The 11,978-nt window shown below is 46.6% G+C and overlaps 1 protein-coding gene across 3 annotated transcripts in view; it reads left to right on the forward strand.

Annotated features, from left to right (window-relative positions):
* Positions 1-11,978, forward strand: part of LOC137617218 (transmembrane protein 177) — a 193,386-nt gene that overhangs the window by 144,465 nt on the left and 36,943 nt on the right. For all 3 annotated transcript variants that reach the window (XR_011039589.1, XM_068347154.1, XM_068347153.1), the window contains exon 3: positions 5,854-6,082. Coding sequence is in view for 2 of the 3 variants with exons in the window: in XM_068347154.1 (XP_068203255.1) it covers positions 5,854-6,082 (229 nt within the window). In the remaining variant the exon portion in view is untranslated. The remainder of the gene's footprint in view (positions 1-5,853; positions 6,083-11,978) is intronic.

The following is an 11,978-nucleotide window of genomic DNA, read 5'->3' on the forward strand; positions in this document are numbered from 1 at the left end:
GCAATTACTACCTTTTAATGAAGGATAGGATTGCGTGTTTCTGGTACAAACCACTTAAAGTTTCGAGTTCAGTGAAATAAGTGCAAACAGAAAATCAAAAGTGATAAAGTGATATGCGCAAAGTGTTACAGTGTTGGGTTCGTCTGTTCGTGCCAGTGGTTCACCTAGTCTGGGACCTCTTACAAGCTCCCAAGCCCGGGGGAGAAGTAATGTCGAAGGACTTATGGGTTCCTCAGGCCTTGATCGATGAACAGACGTTTCCCTCTGTGGTTTCGGGTGTATCTACACACGTTGCCGACGTGATCACCCCACCCACACAAAGACGAGAGAGCCCATTTATTCCTCGTCTGCGGAAGAGGTTTCTCGCAGAAACCATGGACCAAATCTTGCAGCTTTTAAGTGCAAGTTGGTCCCTTCCGCGCAAGTCCAACGGCCTAGGTGTAGCCACTGGGTCAGTTCGGACTCGCTGCAGTACGACAACTGCACACCTCCTAAGAGAGGCTAGGTGGTACCGCAACAGGCAGTAACTCCGTCTGTTGCCGCACCAGCTGTTTTTAGGACCCTCAGTCACAACGGACAGTAGCTCCGTTTGTTGTTGTCTTTCATAGACCCTAGTGGTCCATGCTGCAGACTTTACAGTCTCAGCTTGCTCCTTCATACAGGAGTATCATGCTGGAAGGTTGACAATGCAGCCTGTTTACCTACAACCCGCCGAGGTTGTGCGCTCAGCAGATACTGCGGCTGCCTGCTCCCACACCACACCTGTGAGAGCTCCTCCACCGATGCGCAGTCCTCACTGCCAGACGCATGTTCTTGCTGCACCATCTGCTAACATGCGTGAGCTGCCGCATCAGGAGTTGCCGGGTTCCAGCACTATGCGGCATTCTCCTCAGCCCATGCAGCATGCTCTGCAGACCTTACAGCATGCTCTGCAGACCTTACAGCATGCTCCGCATACTATGCAGCATGAGCCGCATTCCATGCAGCATGAGCCTCATACCATGCAGCATGAGCCTCATCCCATGCAGCATGAGCCTCATTCCTTGCAGCATGAGCCTCATCCCATGCAGCATGAGCCGCATGCCATGCAGCATGAGCCGCATACCATGCAGCATGAGCCGCATCCCATGCAGCATGAGCCGCATACCATGCAGCATGAGCCGCATGCCTTACCTCATGCTCTGCATACCATACCGCATGCTCTGCATTCCTTACAGCATGCTCTGCATACCTTACAGCATGCTCTGCATTCCTTACAGCATGCTCTGCATTCCTTACAGCATGCTCTGCATACCTTACAGCATGCTCTGCATACCATACCGCATGCTCCTCAACCCACTGCAGCCCCTCCCACGCACCAGCACTCTGCTTTTGTTGTTGCCAGCTCCCACACTCCGACTGCGGAGAAGGTTGACGATGCACCCGTGGGCCTACACCTCCCACGGTTGTGCGCCCGGCATGGCTTCATGCTCTCACACTCTTGTTGTGAGAGCTCCTCCACCCATGCACAGTCAACCCTGCCAGATGTTTGATGACTCCCACACACAGAGCCCTCCGTTGCCGTGCGGGAGCTACCACAAGCTGCCGAGTTTTGACACGGTGTGTCAGCCTCCGCAACACACTGTGGTTACCGCCACTCGCCAGCAGCAAACTAGTCAGGCAGGAGTTGAGGCTTACCCTCACTGAGAGAACTTAGCTTTTCTCGGATATGGTTCCTGTAGATGAGAAAGTGCTGTTCTCCCTCCTTCTGATATTCCCTTGAGGACTCTGTCATTTGGAGAGGAGCCTTAAGCTGCTTAGCCTCCTATGGACTTTTATTTAAGCATAACATGCTTCCAGGGAGGGTAAATGGTTCCGCTTCAGTCGCTAACCCCGTCTGTTGCCACACCTGCTCCCATAGACCTTGAGCTTTGTTGCAAGACATGCAGTCCAAGCTTAGTCCTTGATAGAGGATTTCTTTTTACGGAGTCAGTGTGTCATTGGGAAGACGTTCAACAACCACCAGAGGTGACTTGTTGTGACGCGGTGCGGCAACCTCAGCAACCCGATAAAGAGTTGTCTGTACTACCCAGACAGTCTAGACAGTTTCGGGTTGTCGCTGTACTTCCTCGCTTCCCCATGGTTGACAGCTCACAGACTGTGCAGCAGTACCATGATCTTGTGTCCGGCTCCATCAGACGACTGGCTTTTAAGAGCTCCCACAAGTCGTCGCTGTCTGGAGAATCTCAGATGGACTATGGATCTGACCAAGGAACTGGGCCTCCTGGTCAATTTAGAGAAGTCCCAGCTCGTCCCATCCCAGACCTTTGTCTACCTGGGTATGGAGATTCAGAGTTGAGTTTTTCGGGCTTTTCCGTCGGCCCCAAGGATCAACCAAGCCCTAGAATGCATCCAGAGCATGCTGAGAAGGAATCGATGCTCAGTCAGGCAGTGGATGAGTCTAACAGGGACACTTTCATCGCTGGCCCTGTTCATCGAGTTAGGGAGACTCCACCTCCGCCCCCTTCAGTATCATCTAGCTGCTCACTGGATAAAGGACATGACGCTAGAGACGGTCTCAGTTCCTGTTTCCGAAGAGATGAGGTCTACTCTAACGTGGTGGAAGAACAGCTTTCTTCTCAAGGAAGGTCTACCTTTGGCTGTTCAGAACCCCGACCGCCGTCTCTTCTCGGACGCATCAGACACGGGCTGGGGTGCGACATTGGACGGACAGGAATGCTCGGGAACATGGAATCAGGAGCAAAGGACACTTCACATCAATTGCAAGGAGTTGTTGGCGGTTCATCTGGCCTTGATAAACATCAAGTCCCTCCAGCTAAACAAGGTGGTGGAGGTGGACTCCGACAACACCACAGCCTTGGCTTACATCTCCAAGCAGGGAGGGACTCATTCGAGGAAGTTGTTCTAGATCGCAAGGGACCTCCTCATCTGGTCAAAAGATCGAAAGCTCACGCTGGGAACGAGGTTCATTCAGGGCGATATGAATGTCATGGCAGATCGCCTCAGCCGGAAGGGTCAGGTCATCCCCACAGAGTGGACCCTTCACAAGAATGTTTGCAGCAGACTTTGGGCCCTGTGGGGTCAGCCAACCATAGATCTGTTCGCTACCTCGATGACCTAGAGGCTCCCGTTGTATTGTTCTCCGATTCCAGACCCAGCAGCAGTTCACGTGGATGCTTTTCTGCTGGATTGGTCCCATCTCGACCTGTATGCATTCCCGCCGTTCAAGATTGTCAACAGGGTACTTCAGAAGTTCGCCTCTCACAAAGGGACACGGCTGACGTTGGTTGCTCCCCTCTGGCCCGTGAGAGAATGGTTCACAGAGTTACTGCAATGGCTGGTCGACATTCCCAGGACTCTTCCTCTAAGAGTGGACCTTCTACGTCAACCTCACGTAAAGAAGGTACACCCAAACCTCCACGCTCTTCGTCTGACTGCCTTCAGACTATCGAAAGACTCTCAAGAGCTAGAGGCTTTTCGAAGGAGGCAGCCAGAGCGATTGCCAGAGCAAGGAGGACATCCACTCTCAGAGTCTATCAGTCTAAATGGGAAGTCTTCCGAAGCTGGTGCAAGGCCAATGCAGTTTCCTCAACCAGTACCACTGTAACCCAGATTGCTGACTTCCTGTTACATCTAAGGAACGTAAGATCCCTTTCAGCTCCTACGATCAAGGGTTACAGAAGTATGTTGGCAGCGGTTTTCCGCCACAGAGGCTTGGATCTTTCCACCAACAAAGATCTACAGGACCTCCTTAGGTCTTTTGAGACCTCAAAGGAACGTCGGTTGTCCACTCCAGGCTGGAATCTAGACGTGGTCCTAAGGTTCCTTATGTCATCAAGATTTGAACCTCTCCAATCAGCCTCTTTTAAGGACCTCACATTAAAAACTCTTTTCCTCGTGTGCTTGGCAACAGCTAAAAGAGTAAGTGAGATCCACGCCTTCAGCAGGAACATAGTTTTCACATCTGAAACGGCTACATGTTCCTTGCAGCTCGGTTTTTGCTAAAAACGAGCTTCCTTCACGTCCTTGGCCTAAGTCGTTCGAGATCCCAAGCCTGTCCAACTTGGTGGGGAACGAACTGGAGAGAGTACTTTGCCCAGTTAGAGCTCTTAGGTACTATCTAAAAAGGTCAAAACCTTTACGAGGACAATCAGAAGCCTTATGGTGTGCTATCAAGAAGCCTTCTCTTCCAATGTCTAAGAACTCAGTTTCTTACTACATCAGGCTTCTGATTAGGGAAGCACATTCTCATCTGAAGGAAGAAGACCTTGCTTTGCTGAAGGTAAGGACACATGAAGTGAGAGCTGTGGCTACTTCAGTGGCCTTCAAACAGAACCGTTCTCTGCAGAGTGTTATGGATGCAACCTATTGGAGAAGCAAGTCAGTGTTCGCATCATTCTATCTCAAAGATGTCCAGTCTCTTTACGAGAACTGCTACACCCTGGGACCATTCGTAGCAGCGAGTGCAGTAGTAGGTGAGGGCTCAGCCACTACATTCCCATAATCCCATAACCTTTTTAACCTTTCTCTTGAATACTTTTTATGGGTTGTACGGTCGGCTAAGAAGCCTTCCGCATCCTTGTTGATTTGGCGGGTGGTCAATTCTTTCTTGAGAAGCGCCGAGGTTAGAGGTTGTGATGAGGTCCTTTAGTATGGGTTGCAGCCCTTTATACTTCAGCACCTAAGAGTCGTTCAGCATCCTAAGAGGACCGCTACGCTCAGTAAGGAAGACGTACTTAATAAAGGCAGAGTAATGGTTCAAGTCGTCTTCCTTACCAGGTACTTATTTATTTTATGTTATTTTTGAATAACTAATAAAATGAAATACGGGATACTTAGCTTCTTTGTTAACATGTATGCTGGTCTCCACCCACCACCCTGGGTGTGAATCAGCTACATGATCATCGGGTAAGATTAATATTGAAAAATGTTATTTTCATTAGTAAAATAAATTTTTGAATATACTTACCCGATGATCATGAATTTAAGGACCCGCCCTTCCTCCCCATAAAGAACCAGTGGACCGAGGAGAAAATTGAGTTCTTGTTGACAAGAAGTACTTGAGTACCTGCTCACAGATGGCGCTGTTGTGTACACCCCCACCTGTATAGCGATCGCTGGCGTATCCCGACCGTAGATTTCTGTCGGGCAACAGAGTTGACAGCTACATGATCATCGGGTAAGTATATTCAAAAATTTATTTTACTAATGAAAATAACATTTCCCTCCCAAATTTATCCATGCCGGCTCTGTAAGAATTAAGCTATACTCATTGGGCTGGTACATTTCCTCCCTTTTAATATGCAGCAGAAACATAGACAATAACAAGGCAAATGCAGGGAATTTAAAAAGGAAAGTCCTTGATATTGTTTGTCAAGTCTCATAGCTAGAATAGAGTAGGCAGATTGTGCTATGAATTAGGAATTGTCAGAGACTTGGTGTGCAGATGCTGAAAGAGAAAAAAAAAAAAACTTGAAATTCAAGTATTTCATTTGGTTGGAGTTTTGATGAGAAGGAATAAGGTATAGTTGGTCAGAAAATCAATATATGGTTTATGGAAGTACAGTAGCAGGGATAAAATTTGTAGGAAGGACCAAGGGCTGATGCCTAAAAGGGAACACGTCAAGACCTAGATATGACTGACCATTAAGAAAACTCTAAAACAAAAGAAGGTAGAAAGGACACATTTCACATCTAATCCTATGAAGGGAAAAGCGGATTTGAAATCGATGATGATGGTAATGATTAGTTTTGAGAGTGTAGCTAATACTCTTATGTACATGTAGAATTCAATTTTTATATTAATAATTAATTTTCTGTACTGTATTTAGAATTCTATGTTTTTTTTTCCAGGAAGGGTAGCCCTGTCCCGGTATCAGAAAATGTCAAGTCACTGGCTGAAGCAGCTATGAATGACCTAAAGTGGAGCCAAACCAAGCAAAAACTCATTAAGATATATACAGGTTATGGATTTGATCTTTTTAATGCAGGAACGTTTATGTTGTTTGCCAAAGGAGTTTTGGGTATACCAAAAAACTTTCAATATGGAAACATAGAAGACTTTGATAAAACAGGTATTCTGGTAAGTAATCATGTCTTATTGTATGTTTTATTTTATATTTTTTCTTAGTTGATAATGATGAGCTTCCAGACACTTGAGGGGCTATGGCATATTGTAGTTAAACAGGTAGATACTATTTTATTATGAATGTTACCTGAAGTAAGTGTAGAACAATGGCACAGAAAAAACAGTGATGACTTGTAGGTTGCTAAAGGCTTGTTTAATTATCTCTATAACCCAGTGATTAGTGTAACTTTAAAGATTGGATAATCATTCACATAACAACTAGCTGTTCTCTTTATTAATGATCAAGTAGTATAAAGTTGCATGTATTGCAAGACTTTTTTATCTTTAAGGAAGATTCATGTGGTATGTAAAATGTCTAATTTGCCCATCACAAACCCATTGCTTATGATGAGACCTGTACATTTGGTAGAAAAGAGTCCTTGAATGTCCAGTCTCTGGTAGAAGAGGCAAAGAAAATAATGCTAAAAATCGTGTGAATGAACTTTCCACTCTTTGTCAAATCTCCCTCATTCTTTGCTTGTTGAGGCTAGCGTCAATAACTCTCTACTGGAGTAACTCAGATACTACTTGATTTTTATTGTGCATTGTTTTTGAGAACTGCCACCATAATTCATTGTTCATCATTTTTACGCTTATCTGTTTTTCTGCTGTTTTTATAATTTTATGAGATTCCTTAACTTTCTGTCGTTAATGATAATTCAAGAGTGGTTTACATGTTTATTTGATGAAAACTGCAGCCAGTTTTGCACCAGCTTGAATTAAGGCCATATTAAAGAATGTTTGGTTTGTTTCTTCTTCAATTGCACAATAAGAAAGTCTTAAGATTTTGTGGATCAATCTATTCTGAAGAAACTTTCACTTTACAGTCCCCTTTTTTAAGTTTGTTCCCCTGTTTGTCTTCAGATACTGACCCTCATCTTAATTTGTTGGATGAAAATTTGCATTCTATTAAATTTTTCATTCCTGATCTGGAGTTTGATCATTCCGTTATTTTTTTAAAGTATGTTGCATAAGATTTTTCAATATTAATCTTACCCGATGATCATGTAGCTGTCAACTCTGTTGCCCGACAGAAATCTACGGTCGGGATACGCCAGCGATCGCTATACAGGTGGGGGTGTACACAACAGCGCCATCTGTGAGCAGGTACTCAAGTACTTCTTGTCAACAAGAACTCAATTTTTCCTCTGTCGTGCCTCCGGCTAGACCTACTTGGATACGCTGTTGATTCTGGAGTTATTGTTCACGATTTGGTGATGTATTTGCTCTAGAGTTTAGCCTTCGCTATTCAGGAAGCTTTATCTTTAGCTTAGCAAGCTTTTGGAATTAATTTGAATTAATTATGGTGACGAAGAGAGTATGGACTCTCTTTCACTTTTAAATGGCCGACCCTTCCCTTAGACGGAAGTGTTGGTGTCGAAGAGAGTATAGACTCTCTTTCACTTTTTATTTTATATCTCTCCGCCATTTATAGGCCTCTTCGATTAACTTTCCTTTAAAAAAAAAAAAAAAAAAAAAAAAAAAAAAAAAAATAAAAATAAAAATAAAATAAAATATGCGACCTTTCCTAATAGTAGGCGGTCCTTACTTGGAACCGAAGTTAATTAACATTGAGCTCGTCATATCGTTTTTCCTGTTAAGAATTTATGCTATTTTAATTTTATGTTTTTGAAAGAATTTCTTTGATAAGTCTCGTACTGTTTTCAAAGTTGAACTAACGTTTTGTTTAGTCTCCGCAGTTGTTGACGTTCAGAATGTTCAACTTGCGCTCTATCGTTACGATAGAGAGAGAGTATTCACGGTTTCACGTTGCAGTAAGAGTAAACCGATTCTAGCGTTTCGTTCATTCTTTCTTAGCTTAAATGGTTTTAATTCTAATAAAGGAACTTTTTATTTGGGAAACCTTTCAGTTTTTTTCCTTTAACAAATAATATGTTTTAACGATATATATAATTGGGCTCATCTCTCAGGTTCTAAGTCAAGAGAGAGAGAGAGAGAGATAGAGACGGAGGGAGAGAGAGGAGGATAAACGTTTCGTTCAAGCGGGTAACGTTGTTCTCGTTTTTTTTTTGCTCTTCTCCCTAGTCGATAGAGGGGAAGAAGGTGAAACGTTTCTAGAGTTTTATTCTTGTTCCCAGGCTTTATGCGGTGAGAGATTTTAAACGTAGTTTATTTGATCTAGTGTTTAGTCTCTTTTCCAGCCACTGAATTCTTTATCTTTCATTATGTTTTTCTGTTACATTGTAATACTGTTTTCGCAATTACTACCTTTTAATGAAGGATAGGATTGCGTGTTTCAGGTACAAACCACTTAAAGTTTCGAGTTCAGTGAAATAAGTGCAAACAGAAAATCAAAAGTGATAAAGTGATATGCGCAAAGTGTTACAGTGTTGCGTTCGAGGGTTCGTCTGTTCGTGCCAGTTGTTCACCTAGTCCGATACCTCTTACAAGCTCCCAAGCCCAGGGGAGAAGTAATGTCGAAGGACTTATGGGTTCCTCAGGCCTTGATCGACGAACAGACGTTTCCCTCTGTGGTTTCGGGTGTATCTACACACGTTGCCGACGTGATCACCCCACCCACACAAAGACGAGAGAGCCCATTTATTCCTCGTCTGCGGAAGCGGTTTCTCGCAGAAACCATGGACCAAATCTTGCAGCTTTTAAGTGCAAGTTGGTCCCTTCCGCGCAAGTCCAACGGCCTAGGTGTAGCCACTGGGTCAGTTCGGACTCGCTGCAGTACGACAACTGCACACCTCCTAAGAGAGGCTAGGTGGTACCGCAACAGGCAGTAACTCCGTCTGTTGCCGCACCAGCTGTTTTAGACCCTCAGTCACAACGGACAGTAGCTCCGTTTGTTGTTGTCTTTCATAGACCCTAGTGGTCCATGCTGCAGACTATACAGTCTCAGCTTGCTCCTTCATGCAGGAGTATCATGCTGGAAGGTTGACAATGCAGCCTGTTTACCTACAACCCGCCGAGGTTGTGCGCTCAGCAGATACTGCGGCTGCCTGCTCCCACACCACACCTGTGAAAGCTCCTCTACCGATGCGCAGTCCTCACTGCCAGACGCATGTTCTTGCTGCACCATCTTCTAACATGCGTGAGCTGCCGCATCAGGAGTTGCCGGGTTCCAGCACTATGCGGCATTCTCCTCAGCCCATGCAGCATGCTCTGCAGACCTTACAGCATGCTCCGCATACCATGCAGCATGAGCCGCATACCATGCAGCATGAGCCGCCTACCATGCAGCATGAGCCGCATGCCTTACCTCATGCTCTGCATACCATACCGCATGCTCTGCATACCTTACAACATGCTCTGCATACCTTACAGCATGCTCTGCATTCCTTACAGCATGCTCTGCATACCTTACAGCATGCTCTGCATACCTTACAGCATGCTCTGCATACCTTACAGCATGCTCTGCATACCATACCGCATGCTCCTCAACCCACCGCAGCCCCTCCCACGCACCAGCACTCTGCTTTTGTTGTTGCCAGCTCCCACACTCCGACTGCGGAGAAGGTTGACGATGCACCCGTGGGCCTACACCTCCCACGGTTGTGCACCCGGCATGGCTTCATGCTCTCACACTCTTGTTGTGAGAGCTCCTCCACCCATGCACAGTCAACCCTGCCAGATGTATGATGACTCCCACACACAGAGCACTCCGTTGCCGTGCGGGAGCTACCACAAGCTGCCGTGTTTTGACACGGTGTGTCAGCCTCCGCAACACACTGTGGTTACCACCACTCGCCAGCAGCAAACTAGTCAGGCAGGAGTTGAGGCTTCCCCACACATCTTTGGTTGTTGCCAACTCACAAACTGTCATGCAGTTACATGACGTTGCCTTCTGGTCTGCTACTTATACACCAGTGCTGTATGTCCTCACGCTCCTGTTGTGGTTGACAGTTCAGTTTTTGACAGTTCACAGACTGTCAAGCAGTTTCATAACGTTGCCTTCTGGTCTGCTGCTTTTGCACCAGTGAAACCCTCACTGAGAGAACTTAGCTTTTCTCGGATATGGTTCCTGTAGATTAGAAAGTGCTGTTCTCCCTCCTTCTGATATTCCCTTGAGGACTCTGTCATTTGGAGAGGAGCCTTAAGCTGCTTAGCCTCCTATGGACTTTTATTTAAGCATAACATGCTTCCAGGGAGGGTAAATGGTTCCGCTTCAGTCGCTAACCCCGTCTGTTGCCACACCTGCTCCCATAGACCTTGAGCTTTGTTGCAAGACATGCAGTCCAAGCTTAGTCCTTGATAGAGGATTTCTTTTTACGGAGTCAGTGTGTCACTGGGAAGACGTTCAACAACCAGCAGAGGTGACTTGTTGTGACGCAGTGCGGCAACCTCAGCAACCCGATAAGGAGTTGTCTGTACTACCCAGACAGTCTAGACAGTTTCGGGTTGTCGCTGTACTTCCTCGCTTCCCCATGGTTGACAGTTCACAGACTGTGCAGCAGTACCATGATCTTGTGTCCGGCTCCGTCAGACGACTGGCTTTTAAGAGCTCCCACAAGTCGTCGCTGTCTGGAGAATCTCAGATGGACTATGGATCTGACCAAGGAACTGGGCCTCCTGGTCAATTTAGAGAAGTCCCAGCTCGTCCCATCCCAGACCATTGTCTACCTGGGTATGGAGATTCAGAGTCGAGTTTTTCGGGCTTTTCCGTCGGCCCCAAGGATCAACCAAGCCCTAGAATGCATCCAGAGCATGCTGAGAAGGAACCGATGCTCAGTCAGGCAGTGGATGAGTCTAACAGGGACACTTTCATCGCTGGCCCTGTTCATCGAGTTAGGGAGACTCCACCTCCGCCCCCTTCAGTATCATCTAGCTGCTCACTGGATAAAGGACATGACGCTAGAGACGGTCTCAGTTCCTGTTTCCGAAGAGATGAGGTCTACTCTAACGTGGTGGAAGAACAGCTTTCTTCTCAAGGAAGGTCTACCTTTGGCTGTTCAGAACCCCGACCGCCGTCTCTTCTCGGACGCATCAGACACGGGCTGGGGTGCGACATTGGACGGACAGGAATGCTCGGGAACATGGAATCAGGAGCAAAGGACACTTCACATCAATTGCAAGGAGTTGTTGGCGGTTCATCTGGCCTTGATAAACTTCAAGTCCCTCCAGCTAAACAAGGTGGTGGAGGTGGACTCCGACAACACCACAGCCTTGGCTTACATCTCCAAGCAGGGAGGGACTCATTCGAGGAAGTTGTTCTAGATCGCAAGGGACCTCCTCATCTGGTCAAAAGATCGAAAGCTCACGCTGGTAACGAGGTTCATTCAGGGCGATATGAATGTCATGGCAGATCGCCTCAGCCGGAAGGGTCAGGTCATCCCCACAGAGTGGACCCTTCACAAGAATGTTTGCAGCAGACTTTGGGCCCTGTGGGATCAGCCAACCATAGATCTGTTCGCTACCTCGATGACCTAGAGGCTCCCGTTGTATTGTTCTCCGATTCCAGACCCAGCAGCAGTTCACGTGGATGCTTTTCTGCTGGATTGGTTCCATCTCGACCTGTATGCATTCCCGCCGTTCAAGATTGTCAACAGGGTACTTCAGAAGTTCGCCTCTCACAAAGGGACACGGCTGACGTTGGTTGCTCCCCTCTGGCCCGCGAGAGAATGGTTCACAGAGGTACTGCAATGGCTGGTCGACATTCCCAGGACTCTTCCTCTAAGAGTGGACCTTCTACGTCAACCTCACGTAAAGAAGGTACACCCAAACCTCCACGCTCTTCGTCTGACTGCCTTCAGACTATCGAAAGACTCTCAAGAGCTAGAGGCTTTTCGAAGGAGGCAGCCAGAGCGATTGCCAGAGCAAGGAGGACATCCACTCTCAAAGTCTATCAGTCTAAATGGGAAGTCTTCCGAAGCTGGTGCAAGGC

Source organism: Palaemon carinicauda, chromosome 23, assembly GCF_036898095.1.
Source record: "Palaemon carinicauda isolate YSFRI2023 chromosome 23, ASM3689809v2, whole genome shotgun sequence".
Taxonomy (NCBI): Eukaryota; Metazoa; Arthropoda; class Malacostraca; order Decapoda; family Palaemonidae; genus Palaemon; species Palaemon carinicauda.